General features: G+C 41.6%; 1 protein-coding gene across 2 annotated transcripts in view; it reads left to right on the top strand.

Annotated features, from left to right (window-relative positions):
- The window catches only part of ST8SIA4 (ST8 alpha-N-acetyl-neuraminide alpha-2,8-sialyltransferase 4), a 511314-nt gene that overhangs the window by 258087 nt on the left and 237789 nt on the right, over positions 1 to 15438 (top strand). For both annotated transcript variants that reach the window (XM_086960965.1, XM_086960966.1), the window contains one exon: positions 6539 to 6832. In XM_086960965.1, the coding sequence (XP_086817091.1) occupies positions 6539 to 6832 (294 nt within the window). The remainder of the gene's footprint in view (positions 1 to 6538; positions 6833 to 15438) is intronic.

The raw sequence follows: 15438 nt of genomic DNA, 5'->3' as shown, positions 1-15438 counted from the left end.
AAAGCACATCTGAAACGTTTGGTCCACCCTCTGCAGTTTTTCAGTAGTAAATACTTTGCTTGCTATTAATGATAGAAAGCATACTCCAGTAACATAACAGTAGTGCAGACTCCACGAGCAGAGTGATTCTTACTTCGCTCTTTCTTCATCATCACAGATGCCATCTTCAATGTTATGACTTTATGACAGCATTCAAAAATCATGATGGCCATCCAATAGGTCATTGTATGTCTTCTATGCATTTCGGACCGATTGGTCTTTCATCAGAGCAATAAGCTAACGTTTGGAGTATGGGGAGATGCAGTGGGTCACGGAATGGGACGGGGACCCAAACACAATGGAGCAACTCCAAAACCAGTGTTCTATCTGAGGATTAAAGTGGTGGCAAGATGCTGGGCCAGACACCATCCTTCATGGTTGCTGCCCCTGGAGCTGATTCAGTCTGCACACATTAGTTGAAACCAACACTATGAGGGAAAGCAAGGCATCTCTCGAAATTGGTCCTAGTAAAGGAGTGCACATTAGGGACCTATGTGCTTTTTTTGTGAGTTTTCTATAGTGCTAACTTTACCTGAGGGTATCAGAGCGCTTTACATGAGCACCAGTACTTGATTACATTTTCAGGGTGTGTTTTAGTGACTGTCAGGCTTCCTGGCCGTCGTGCCGAAAATGACACTTAAAAGAGGGGCGTGGATCAAATAAAGAGTTTCCTCTCATTGAGACCCACAGTGCAACTCCTGTCTCTCTCTGATCCTGCTTGTCATTCTAGTTTACTTGTCCTCGGCTGTGGGTAGTATGCATTTTTTTTGCCTTAAATCAGTGGATTCGCTATAACCGAATACAGATTGCGTCATTATAGTTTTGTAATTGATTAAAATATATGGTTTCATTTTTTATTTGTTTGTCACGATGTCAATTTGTAAACCTATTCAGCAAATAATAGAACATGATATTACAACACATAACAAAGCATAAAACTTTTAGGGCAACAGTAGGGTAAGTGTTGGATAGTGTAGGGTAAAAATTACTACGTTTTGGATAGTGTAGGGGTAAAAATTACTATTCCCACTCCAGTGAGTGCAACAGTAGGGAAAGTGTTGGATAGTGTAGAGGTAAACATTACTATTTACATGTACCCCAAAACACAAACCCACACTAATACTGAAAAAATCACCATTTCTTAATTTATGATGCGCTGTAATGGTATGCTTTGTAATGGTATGTGTTGTAATGCATGCGTTGTAGTGACATGCGATGTAAAGACAGTTGCATTGTAACAGTTGCGTTGTAAAGGTAGGTCATTGTAATGACTGCATTGTAATGGATGTTATCCGTGTGACGCAGCAGCCAGAGTGGATGACTCAGGAGTGCTGGGCTCATGGTTTGTGCGCGGGTAGCAACTCAGCTCAGCACCATTTGACTCTGGGTAATAGCTCACTTAATCTTCCCGACGGCCACCAGCGCCTTGAAACCATTAAGGAGGTGATATGTTCGCATTTTACAAATAGGAATTTTAGGTCTTATTATTATGTCTGTGAATAATACATTCTTGCCATCTTGTACCTCTGTGTTGTCAAGTAGTGCCAGATAAAGGGTAAAGTTTCTTCTCTGACAAATAGTCATGTGAGCCTGGTGCCCCAGCACTGTCTTCTAATCAATCCAGCAAAATATAAAACTTTGGGGCAGTTTTATTGTTTTCATCATATATCAAGCTTCAAGGTAGTAGGTGAATTAATAGAAATACGAAAACATAGAAACCACAATGGAGGAAACTAAATAATGGAAAACAAATTTTAAGGAAATACAAAACAATTGAAAATTAAAGGAAACATTTTGCATATGAAAGAAAATATAATTGTAAAGAAATCCAAAATGACATTATATTTAGGGGGTGCCTAGGATTACTGTGGGGTGTTTGGGCTCAGAGATGGATCATGTTTAGGGTGATGAGGGGGTTCTCAGAGGTGAGGAATAATCGGTTTTAGGGCATAGAATAGGGTTTTTATGGTTCAGTGATGGGTGGAGTGCAGGGGTGGTGAGGTCTTTTTAGTGTTTACAGATGAGTGGTGTTTAGGTGTGTGAGGTGTTTTTAGGTTTCAGGGATGAGCGGATTGTATAGGTGTCAAGAAGTTTTAGGGTGCGTGAAGTGGCGGAGTTAAGGGCTAGTGAGGGTTTTTAAGGTTCAATTATGAGTAGCGGCTGGGATGGTGAAAGGTTTTTAAGGTTTAGGATGGGGTGGAGTTTAGGGTAGTGAGGGGTTTTAATCATTAAGGGATGGGTGGGGTTTATATGTAGAATGGGGTTTTAGGGTTCAGGGATGAGCAGTTTAGGGTGATGAGTTCTTATGGATCATGGATGGCTGGTGGTTATGGGTGGTGAAGGCTTTTTAGAGTTCATGTAAGGTTGGAGTTTGGGTGAGCTGTGGTTTTTTAAGGGGTAGGGGATGGGTGAGGTTTTGGAATAGAAAGGTGTTTCGGGTTAAGGAATGTGTGGGGTTAGGATTAGGGAGAGATTTTAGGGTTCAGGGATGGTGGATTTTCGGGGTAGAAAGGGCTTTTAGTCTTCAGTGATGAGTGTTGTTTAGGTGTGGTGAGAGGATTTAGAAATCAGGGATTGATGGTGTTTAGTAGTTGAGAAGGTCAGTGATGGATAATAAATAAGCATTCAAAAGCCAATTTCAGCCGAAAAGGCTTTCTATGAATTGGTTTCTCAGTAGTGGTATTACTTTAAATCGTTTTTGTATTAAATCACATACAACCCAGCTTCATAGATTCAATTTAATGAATGTAAGCATTACAACAAGTTCTAACAATTATTCTTGTACTTGTCTCTTTCCCATTTATTAACTAATTCTTCATTGGAAATCCCTCAGTTTCACTAACTCGCTTACTAAGTGACCCAGTCATGTGCTTTCTGAAGAGGTCACACATTCACATTGATGCACTGAGAATCCCTTAATTTTATTGCAATAAAATCACAATAAAATTGTCTTTTTATAATGCATATCGTGAACTTGATTGTGTAGTAGAATCTCATTTTCGCCCATCTTTGATGGTACTGATATTATACATCACACAAAAGGTGATGGGAAGAATGCTGGTAATTTGTCTAACCACTGGTTATTGCTCAGGGTAGCATTCCAAACAATTGTACTTTGTCCACCATGCCACCTGGAAATGTTGGAGGTAATCCCATAAGCAGGGGCTAGGAAAAAGGGGGTAGGTCCCAAAACATTGATTTCCTACGTTAATTTCCATAGGAAAATTCTGTCGCTGGTACAGAAAAAACAGATGAATGGAACTACATCAAATTTGGCAAAAAGTTAGAACTTTACTCAAAAAGCGAGCTTTTTGTGACTTGTTGTGAATCTATACAGCTGTGTTTGAGAAAGTTGCATTTAAAAATGTGGTCATGAAGAAGGTATAACAAATAAGTATATCTGAATGGTTGGTTCCATGAGAGCCCAGAGGAACTGAAAATGTAAAAAAAATAGTGCCCTCTGATTGATCGAGAAATGGATTTTCAGTACCGGAAGACTTAGTACCAAACAAAATGATTAGCCAGAGAAAAATGGTGTGGCCACCATTACAGGACTCTGTCACTCTGTCCCTGAAAAATTTGAAATCAATATAAGGGGGCAGGCTAGGGACACCCCGAACCCCAGGCACTTGTTGGAGGGTGGACCCTCCAGGTGGCCAAAAAATAAAAATAAAAAAACTTCTTGTCACAGGTACAGAGGTACTCCCAGAGGAAACCAAGCAGTCCTCCTATGATATACCATGGTACTTCCTCTGGAGCCAATGCTCAAGCTTTACCCCCATGGTACCACTTCTGGTACCATCGTACCATGCAAGATTCTCTGAACAAAGCATGATAATCCCATAGAAGCAAAATAAATTCTAAATGCACTGCTTGTTCTAAGCACTTGCATGTGCTACTGTTTCAAATATGTGGTTACAATGTATTTGAAACAAAAAATGTTTATATGAAGTATAATGTAGGTAGCCTTATCTTTACAATATTAAAATAATGTGTCCAAATGAGGCCCAACTTCTTTCATCCATCTGTTCATTGTGTTTGTGCGAAATGCTGTAAAGTGGCATATTTGCTTTCTCTACTAAACTCTTTCTCTTCAATTTCCAATGTTTAAAACCGCCTCTTTCATATTGACCTTCTCTGTCATATGACTCTTGAGTGAGCTATTTTGAAGAGACCACACAGTAGCCTCAAAATGCCTTTGCCTTTTACAGCTTATCCTCTATATATCTTTTATGTCTGTAATGTCTCCTGCTTTTATTTTTGATAATTTTGACATTTGCCTCTGTTTACAGCCTTTTTTATTATTGAAACGATTAATGTAAGTGTCGTCATCATGTCTGTCACATCTACAATAGGATAGACAGGATTTCCGTCACCAAGGCCCTAAATAATTTAGGTACAAAATGATGAAATGACAGGAGAAGGTGCCTGCCTCCATTTCTTATGGAAAGTTACATTTACATAACGGTTAAAACAAACAGAAGTACCATAGACTGGTAGAAGTGTATATACAAAAGAACACGACCTCACAATCGTGAGGGGCCTTGGCACACAAAGTTAATGTATATGGAGCTAAGTCGCAAAAGCATTTCTGAGCCTAGGAAATACTACTATAGGAGTGCTCTTTTACATACTTTGACTTGTCTCTGTGATTTGTCCCAAAATGAGCAGCTCCGTATTATGAAAAGAACAAAGTATTTTGCATTTTTAATTATTGTTCAAAATTTTCCTATTTTATTACATTTTGGTTGTTTTGACGCCAATTCATGTGGCATTGCAAGATTATGTGAACAGTACTACCGGAGTACTATTTTAGATACTCAAAATAGCTTTTTCAATAGTCCCCTATGTATTGATCTGGTTACAGGAAATAGGCAAGAGGTGACAGAGTTTAGCAAATCTAATGGCTCAATTCGCGCTGGGTAACGTTGACTCCTGGGGTGTTTTAAGAGGACTCTGCTTGGATAGAGTCCGGATAAAGCCATTTTTAATCATGACTATATTGCTTATGGTTTGCACGTCATTTCTGTTCCCCAAGCCAATATTAGAGCAGAGCACATAAAACAGTATTCTAAAGGAAGTAGTTTAGACTCTCATAATTCTTAAATGTATTTTATTTTAAGGGGTGTCGTTTGACTTGAATCACAAAATCACTCCAATGCAAAACACATCTACATTTGTAATGTTATCAGGCGCCGAGTCATAAACGTGCACTGTCACAGAGCAAAGATCCCTCTCTCTTTATGGGACATTCATTGTACTCACGTAATTCAGAAATTCTCCGTTAGTCCATCAACTTCAGAAAATACAAAGAAGAAACAGGGTGCAGCGCTTGCCGCTGTCTGCCGATCACTCCCATATCAGAACATGTATAAGATATAAGTATGCACTTTAGAGGGTGCAATATTTGAAATACAGACGCACAGGTCTTCTCCGCACCAGTGCGCCCATTCAGTGCATGGCTCTGGGTGTACACAGGTATACGTGTAAATTGACTGCAAATGTACTTTTTCTCATGTATTTATTTTAGTTTCTCCTCAGGTAAATTACATCACTGTTGGGGGAGAGGGGTATTCCTGTCCCATTCTCATCCTGGAAATGCACGGTAAATCTATATGCATTTTCAATGGTGGGGAACAAGCTGCAGATTTGTGGGTGTTCACCAAGTTTTTTAAGTAGACCCACCCAGAAATTCCCATACATAGGTATTAAAGAGCTGAGGAAAAGGATTCATAAGATAACGGACGGTCTGTTTTGAATTCATCTGGGCAGTGGCGTAACGAAAGTTGAAGGGCCCCTCTGCAAAGTACAGGCAAGGGGCCCACCATGTTCCAGACCTAGTCCGAAGCTCTAAGACCACAGGCCTATCTGTGCCAGAGGGGGCCTCCGGAGCTCTGCCCCGTCCCCTCACTTCGCCGTGGGGGTTGTGGGGGCTTTGGTAACAGCACTGCATCTGGGAACAATTTACACAATCTCTGTGGCCTTACTCACTCTTTTGATCACTTGTGATTTAAAGACCCCTCTCTGCTTCTGGGTAACCGACAGCGTTGCTTTGCAACGGGGAAGGCACTTACTTACTTGAATTTATATCTCTTCCGAATTGCATTAATAATGATATGACATATTACCTAATATGTAATATCAGTAATGACACCATTAATGAATTCATACAGTAACTTCTCAAATACAATAAACTGAGTCCATTATTGATAACATCTCGTATAACATCAACAAGGACATAATCCTTGGCATCATAAGCACCGAGGATTTTGTTTGTGGTGTTGGATTTTATGCAACAAAACACCAACATTATTAATGATACTGTTATTACTACTGCTACTAGTAATATTAATACAACAGATAACCATGATTATGATAGTGATGATAATTACAGTTATAAACACTAGATATTTATGTTTCACTAAAAATAGTGTTACAAAATGATTGTAATCGGACTGTTTCCCATGCACTATTGATAATTTATTCCATATCTTTTCAGGTGCAATCTAGCTCCAGTGCTGGAGTTTGCGGAAGATGTTGGCACCAAGTCTGACTTCATTACCATGAACCCGTCCGTAGTACAAAGAGCCTTTGGAGGGTTTAGAAATGAGAGCGACCGCGAGAAGTTCGTCCAGCGGTTGTCCATGCTGAATGACAGCGTACTTTGGATCCCTGCGTTCATGGTGAAAGGGGGCGAGAAGCATGTGGAGTGGGTGAACGCGCTGATCCTAAAGAACCAACTGAAGGTGCGAACCGCCTACCCCTCGCTGAGACTTATTCATGCAGTCAGAGGGTAAGTACCAGGGATCTGTCAACAGAACTATTCACTGGATGTGAGGATTCACCAGCATCGGTCTTTGTAAGGAAGGCTTTTGTGTTTGTATTTTTGCCAATAGGGAGAGTTCATTCTGCAAAAACATAATTAGTAACAAATGTATTTTCATCAGTTACAATGAATTGCCTTTGAAAACCATGAAATGAGAAAAAACCTGACTGCAACAGCCTTTCATTCCCCACCTATTCATTATGGACAATATAGTTTTTAATTACACTCCGCATTGCCTCTCCATGACCATTCTTGCAAATTTAGTCTCATACACAATGTGCAGCAAAAAAATATTTCAGTAAATTAAACTAAAAACTAATCTTCATGTCTAGCACATGGAAATTAAATCTACAATAACCAACGCAGAAGGATCAACATTTCAGAAAAAAATTAAATAAGATTCCATAACTTCAAAAGTAGTTTAGCCCATGAAAATTGGATATCAACATGAATGTTGTAAAGTTTTTTCAATTGAAACATTTGGAAGATTTGATTATATTACACATCTTCATTGTACATGAATCAGGGTGACATTTAGAGACTGATTACGATGTCGGTCGGAGTTCCCTTCGACTAACACCGTTTCATGGCAGGAACAGCCCTTATTTCGGCGGTTCCGACCGCACAATTAGGCTGCACACTTCCATTTATCAATGGGAGCTTATGCAGTGGGGGAAACATCCCTCAGCACAAGCTGCCATTAAGAAATTGAAGTTTTTAAACATCCCTTACGGTGCCTGCCACACGGTGCAGGGATGTTAAGGGGTGTACCTTAGGGCCAAATGCTGAGGGACAAAGGGGTAAGGGAGCTCTGCTTGGGACCTCCAAACTTAGTCTCCAAAAGCCAGTCTATGTTGGAAAGGCCAACATGGATTAGCTGCCGGAAACTAACTTCATAATCCCAGCAGCGTAAACATCGTCCTTAAGGGATTATGAGGACTTTCCGACTGGCTGACGGGCTCCTTGAGCCTGTCAAAACCACGTTTGATTCCCCGGCCGGTTTAAACTCCAACCACAATCATCATAATACGGTAGTCAGACTTTAAACCTACCATGTCAGTCGTAATCAAGCCCAGAGTTCTTTCTCTTCCTGGGATGACAGATTGATAAAAGGATTCCAGAAGTAGTAACACCTAAATAAAATATTTTACTGCTGGGAATGGTCTTTGTTTCAGTCGTGAACAGCACTACAAAGCAATTAAAAACTACCAACCAATAGCGCATCATATTTTACTGTATTTAATGTGGAGACCGTTATCTGTCACTAACTTGGAGCTTTGATGGAACTTAAGGTCATTGCTGCAGATGCTTGGTTGGATCAGCTATCTCTGGGATCTGACTGCTCATATATGGATTGGGAAAAATTGTGGCGGAGTCACCTGTTAATAATGGTTGTATGATAGAACCAGGAGTGGGTAAAGCAGACATGTGCCTCCACGACGCAACCTAAACAACGAAGGCGTCTTAATATGCATTCCTTTACCATGCATGCCTTTACCACAAAATTTGTGGTAAAGGCATGAATTGTAAAGGGGTATGTGTTGCTAAGGTCATGTCCCCCCTCCCCCTGCCCTAAGCTACAAACTCCGCCTCTCCCCCCTCCCGCCCTGACGTCCAAATATCCCTACCCTATCCCCTCCCAACCCCGACGCTGTCCCTAACCCTTAAACACTACCTCGACCCCCGACACCATCTTGCTTTGTTCCTACTACAACCCCAACCCCTTCCACTGCCCTTAGGCAAACCCCTATTTTAAAAAACTACCCAACACCCAGCGCTAAAAACTATCCGCCCTCCCCTAACCTCAAAAACTGCCCCAACTACCAATTCCATTTCCCCTGCCCTGAGGCCTAAAACCCTTTCCCTTAACCCTGTCCCTTAAGCTGACCAAGCCCAGCCCGACTCAGCCCTAAAACTTCCCTGCCCTCCCCTAAGCCCTAAAAATGACTCCAACTATCCATTCCCTTGCCCTGAGGCCTAATACCGTATCCCCTAAAAAAAATACTACCCTGACCCCCAGCACTAAAAACTACCCTACCCCCCAGCCCTGAAAACTACCCCTGACCTCCAGCCCTGAAAACTACCCCATACTTGAAAACTAGCCCCAAATCACCCACCCTGAAAACTACCTCCCACCCCGAAAACTTCCCCCTCACCCACCCCCGCCCAGAAAACTACCCTTGTCTCTCCCCAGCCCACAGAACTACCCCGGCTCACCCAAAGCCCACAAAACTTTTCAGACCCACCCGAGTATAGAAAAACCACTCCAACCCCCTAGCCCATAAAACTACCTACCCCCAGCCTTCTAAACTACCACAGAACAACCCCCAACCCACCCAGCGCACAAAACACACCCAGCCCCGACACCCCACCCTACTAAACTACCACAAAACAACCCCCGCCCAGAATGACACCCAGCCCCACTTACCTCACCGCTTCCTGCGAGGTCTTTCTGCTTCCATCTGCCACAGCCAGCAGCTAGACTGTGCATTGCCTTAACCACGCATGCGTGGTTAAGGCAAGCATGGTTTAGCTGGCAGAGTCGGAACACTCATAGTTTAGACTGCGGTGTTCCAAATGTTTCCCGTTGATAATACCCCTGTTCCCCTCCACTGGAATTACGTTGCCAATGACTTCATAATTCTGGGGAGTGGACAAATGACAGGACTTTTATGTTTCTTGGGGTATACCATGTGGCAATCAATGCTTCCGTGCCAATTCCTGCAAGTTTTCTCCCAAAGTTTCACGCAGATTTTTTTCATGTGAAACACCACAGCTTAATATTCCGATAGGGCCGCTAACTACTGTTACCAGCCCCATCAGTATAACCAGGAGCTTAAAATGAGGCCTTTCTCATCTAATTTTCTCCAAAAATATTTCCCCTTGTTCTTGCTCACATTTATATTTTCACTTTTGTGCGTGGCAAATTGTACACTCGCAAGTGGGTTGATTACTTCACATGTAAAATTGCAAGGGCACACAATCCACTGGGATTAATCTACTTAACTCATGGTTCACCAGTTCATAGTTCACTGCCATTGCACACCTGAATGGTTATCAGGTCATACTTAGCACGTGTGAAAGTTAAAGGAACATGTTCAACAACCTCTGTGTATACCCATAACACTGTACCGCATCAGCACAGTGCGACATGCCAGTGTGTAGGCTGTTTTTTCGCTGTTTGCGGGCCTGTTTTAGGATTTAGTGGGCTGTTGTTTTTTACTGCTGATTTCCCTGATATCATCACAAACTTTACATGGAGTATTGCATAAATGCATGCAGTCTTCCATTCCTTGCAAAACGCCTATGCATAAGTTGAAAACTGGTCTTTTTTCCAGAATCTAGGCCACTTTTTTAGGTGACTAATTTGCTAATGACGGGCCGGTCCTACTGTCTGTCCCATAAACGCCCAGTTTCTGCTTTTGCACTGTCATGGATGGAGACAACGAATGAGTTTGTGACAGTCAAGTGTAAGATTGATATTTACATATTCATTGAACATGGTTATGTAGCATTTGGCTGCCTATGCACAAGCATAACGTGTGTCATACACACGGGCATATCTGTACTGCATAAAGTGTAACAATTCTGACCCAGAGTGTTTTTACCTGCTAATGCAAGTTTAGTCTACTCAGTTGTGTTATTCTAGAGAAATACTTACTTAGAAACTTTTTCTGGAGAAACCTTTCTATAAACACGGTTGCTTGAATTGTTTCAAATGAGCGGCATTCATTGGATGTTGAATGCATCAATGTGTATGTCCTTCTTGTTGAAAAAAATGCCTGGAGTTTATTAATCCAGGAATCCAAATATTCACTCCCCCCAGTCCACATTTTTTATGTGGATCCTCCTGACAGTGATGTGGAATAATAAAATATATAGCATGAGAGAGGTATCCGAGGTTGAAAATATAATTTCTCAGATAAAGAGACAGAAAGGTTTATATCAACAAGTCGGAGAGAAAGAGCTCACAGGGTACAGTGAAATTCCCAATTTGGATGAAGAGAGGGCTCCCCATGGTGGGAAATGAGGGGGGGAGGGCGAACGGGTCATGTTTAGGTAATTTAGTAGGGAGCATAGAGGGAAAAAAAGCCAGTCCTCACATGTACAAGGGAATGGAGTATCAATAGGAGATGGTGTGATCATATATACACAAATGAAGATAAGAGGTAAGAAAGAGACCCATGAATTAAGGGTTCTGACCTGGAATGTGCATGGGTTAAGGGTTAGTGTTAGGAGGAGGAATATTTAAGAACTACTTGGGGATAGAATGTGGCCCAATGGCGATGCCGGTCAACCTCAGAGTTGGGGAACCAGTTTGAATCTTGGCAGAGACGCTTAACATTCTGTGATTCTGGACAAATCACTTAATCTCCCCATGCCTAACAAAAAAATGAAAGTTATCTTCTGTAACGCAACTGATGCTCATGTAAAGCGCTCTGATACCTTTGGGTCTAGTTCTAGGCCAGCAGTGAATTCACCAAAAATGAGAGAGAGTGCGAATCAGGTAATAAAGAACCTTGCCCGGTGGATATCTGGCGGTTAAACGCGGGCAGAGAAGAGAGTATACTTTAAAATAATATATATATTCTCATTCCTCTAGAATTGACTTCTTCTTAACGGATGTAAAATTAAAAAAGAATATTAGTAGGGTATTACATCAACCAATACATCTGTCAGATCATGCTGCGATACAATTAGAGATCTCCGTAGCGAAGTTCCCCTCCCAGATTAGATGGACCTTAGATAGGACTCTCCTAGAGGAGACGGATGTTGTGAATGTCTTGAAAGCTGATACAATAGCATTTTTTAAGCTAAATGAGCCATCGTCCCTCATATATATTGTATGGGGTGCATATAAAGCCTACATTCGTGGAAGATTCATTAACTTTGTAGCGTGCCATTGAAAAGATGGCAATAACAAACTTTTACAATGTGAATTGAGAATTAAGGAAATCCAGGATGAGTTAACAAAATGTGTGCAGGTCACTACAATTGCAGTACTTCACAGTAGTCTAAGGGAGGCTAAGGTAACTTTATTAGAATATTTGGAGGGAATGTGCAGAAGAGGTGGATGGCTAGCAAGTTGGCACATTATGAATATGGAGAAGGGTGTAGGAAGTTGTTAGCTTGGAAGGTGAGACAAGACAATATTAGGAATGAAATTAAGGAAGTAGTAGATAGTGCGACTATAGAGAGATGTACAGAAGACCTGACGAATCAGGAGGCCTTCCTGGGTTTCTTCCAAGATTTATACAGTGATGATACAATAGCTACACAAACGGAGATCAGAGAGCGGATTCAACAGGATAGTCTACCTAGTTTGAGTATAGATCAACAATTATCCCTTAATCAAGAAATCACCATATAGGACATAGATAAGATCATTAAAAATTTAGAAAATGGGAAAGCACCAGTCTCGGATGGTCTGCCCAACGAGTTGTACAAGGTATTAAGGGAGGAACTCACACCCTTCCTTATAAAGTTACTGAATAAGATTTATATGGAACACCATTCCCTCCCCCCTTCATGGAATGAGGAAATTATAACACTAATACTTAAACCTGATAAAGATCCCAAAAAATGTGAGGCATATAGACCAATATCTTTACATAACTGTATAAACGATATAGTCAAATTCTCGCCAAAAGGTTAGATAAAGTTCTAGGTGATCTCATACACAAGAATTAAAAAGGTTTCGTGAAGGGAAGCCAGCTCTCAGAATTAACCCAGGATTTGGTCTATGTGATTGATGTTGCCGTGGTCTCAGGGACCCCCTTAACTCCACATTCACGTAATTTACTACAAACATCACACACTGCTGCTTTTACCTCTTTCATCTCCATGCTCCAAAACTTACTACCGAAAGTGAAACTCCAGACATCACACCTTAGTAGAGATTAGTGGATCAAGGGGCCACCATCAACATCTGTAATGAGACTTCAGAACGCCATTGGACCAGAACTCTGCCGTGTCTACCGAACCTTCTGCCTCAGTACGGCCAATGCAATGAGCAGCAGGCCATACTTGGCAGCATCTACATCACATACATAACTGTTTCACCCAAAGCACGTCAAACATGCAGCAAACACATTTAACCATTGGAAATACGTGAGGAAGTCGCTTAACTGCAACAACTCTACTCCTCTCACACCACCACTCCTCAGACTGAGCAGGAGCACAAATACCGTGGAGCCACCAAAAATGTTACTACAAACCAGTTACGAAAGCGACTGCAATTGGAGTAGTAGTCCCAACTCACTCAGAATCCCAAAATAGAAATTCAAGTGAAAATCAAATGGTAGGTCAGACAGCTTATTTTGCAGGCAGCCGTAAGCTCCACAGGTGCCCCGTATATATCTCTTCTCACAGAACCAAAGAGGATGCTGCAGACAATGGTGTCCAGTCGTCTTAAATCAATAATTGGAGCTGACCTCAAACATGGAAGTAGGACCATCGTGGGTCCCATTGTGACAACAGAAGGACTTCAATGACAGTATCATGGAGGAACTCCAATGGCACATCCAAAGGTGGTAGAAGGCAAGCTTGAACGACCAAGGATTCTGAGTGTTGAGTTTCCACATATTTTGACTACTCCTCATAGAGGATAACAGTTCTCGAGTCTGTGCATACTTCCTGTCATCTGGTCTCAGTCAGTCGTCCCTTTCTCTTTGCATTCTGAGACTTATAGTCCTTTACCTAGAACCGTAAAACAAAACCTAGAACCACAATGCAAACGATAAAGCCACACCTCTGCCATGTGTGGATTATTTCCTGTGTGCTATAGAGGCCACACAGTGCCAATGTTTGTCTACTTTTGAAATGAGCACAACAACTGTTGTTTAATCATTCAATATATATTAGAAATGATTAATACCTGCTTCCCTCACTATTCCTGTACCTGTGGGTGGCCTGGAATAGTCTAATAATTAGTATTTGTGTTGGTAATGCTAATGTCAACGCTCTCAGAGGCAAAGGGTGGTGCACGCTGCAGTGGCCTGCTGAGACATACCTGGCACTTACCTTTTTTAAACTAAGCAAACCCTTCACTTTTTAAGGATAGTATATTCCTAACATTTTATCTGCCATCTGCATACAGTATCCATTAGGTATAATTGTAACCTAGGGTGGTATTCCTGTTAACTTATTAATGTTACATATGTCGCTTTCTGTGTTGTCATTCATGTAAAAAAATACTAATTTAGTACGAACAGAGCCTTGGAACCTTGAGAACTCTGTTCACTGCCAACCACGCTTGAAGCGGAGTGGGTCCGTTAGACTGAAGCTGCCTGGAGTAGGTGTGTTTGCAGTTACAGGGAAGGAAGCAGTCTTGGACCCATATACCCTATTTAGAATAGAAACACTGCATTGTTGCATCTCTGTGTAGCCTTTGGGAACATTGCCTACTGCCTGAATCAGGGAGTTGTCATCAAAATACCTCGATACCTCGATACTGTGCTGGTGTGCTGCTTTTCCAGGTCTAGGCGACTTAACCACAAATACATCAATACAATTGAAGCGTACCAGTCCTCAGAAAGGAGCATGGGATACCAAGTGGATCTTACCGTGGCCAGAAGTTCCAGCTGATGCCTCCAGGGCTATCTCAGAAGGGAACTATGTGGATTTCTCCAAACTAACAAAGTCAGGAAGAAGAAACGAGGGTAGGGTTTGTCCCCTGTAGGCAGTATTCATAGTCTGGCTTTCAATTTCCGATTTTTTTATATGATATAGATAATTGTTACTTATAGGTAGCTCTAAAGCGGGTGATAGAGTGCGCTGTTGATAATTGCGAACCCATTATCACAATTCCTGCACACTGATCCTAATCAAGAGCTGTGCTGCAGATGGCCATGCATAATGATCAAAACATATTATATGTAACAAAATATATACAGGCTAATTTTGCCCATATACTCTGGACTTCAATTTACACATGGAGGACAGTAGGCAACTCACCAGATGCCCTAGTCAACCCAAGCCTATAAACCAGCTGCCACCAGCCAGTTGTTGCTCTAAGGAGTTTAGGGCACTACCCCCTCATGCAGCAGATCTCTGCCATCTACCCATCTGGGTCAAGATTGAAGCACATTTTCCTGCAAAAGCCTTACATTTCATTCTCGGAGAACGAAGAGTAGAAATAAGACAATATAAACTGTATTGGTGTTGAAGGAGCATGACGTAGGCAACTTATGTATTCACAAAACACACATTCACCCCAAGTAGTCTTTTGGCACTATAAAAGCGATATTTATTGTTATGCAACTGAATAGTATTCATGTTATTAAAATCGGGAGGATGAAAGGCTGAGTAGGCACACATTGATTTGAAATGTGATATTGAGGCCGAAAAAAATTCCCAGGTGAGACTGAACCGTTAGCTTACTGAGCCATCAGACCCCCCAAGAGACATGTGTGCCTCCAGTCTACACTGTGCGTTACTGTAAAGAGCGGAGGAGGCAGTATGGAGTTAGATACTTATTTATTTAAATGTATAAAATGACCCACTGGTGCTCAAGCCGCTTCTCTGGTCTAGAACCTTAGCTCTCAAGCAAATACATTCTACATTACATACCA

The sequence above is a fragment of the Lissotriton vulgaris genome, chromosome 3_1 (genome assembly GCF_964263255.1).
Source record: "Lissotriton vulgaris chromosome 3_1, aLisVul1.2, whole genome shotgun sequence".
Taxonomy (NCBI): Eukaryota; Metazoa; Chordata; class Amphibia; order Caudata; family Salamandridae; genus Lissotriton; species Lissotriton vulgaris.
Note: the sequence above shows the minus strand (reverse complement) of the source record. Positions and strands in the feature narration are given on the sequence as shown.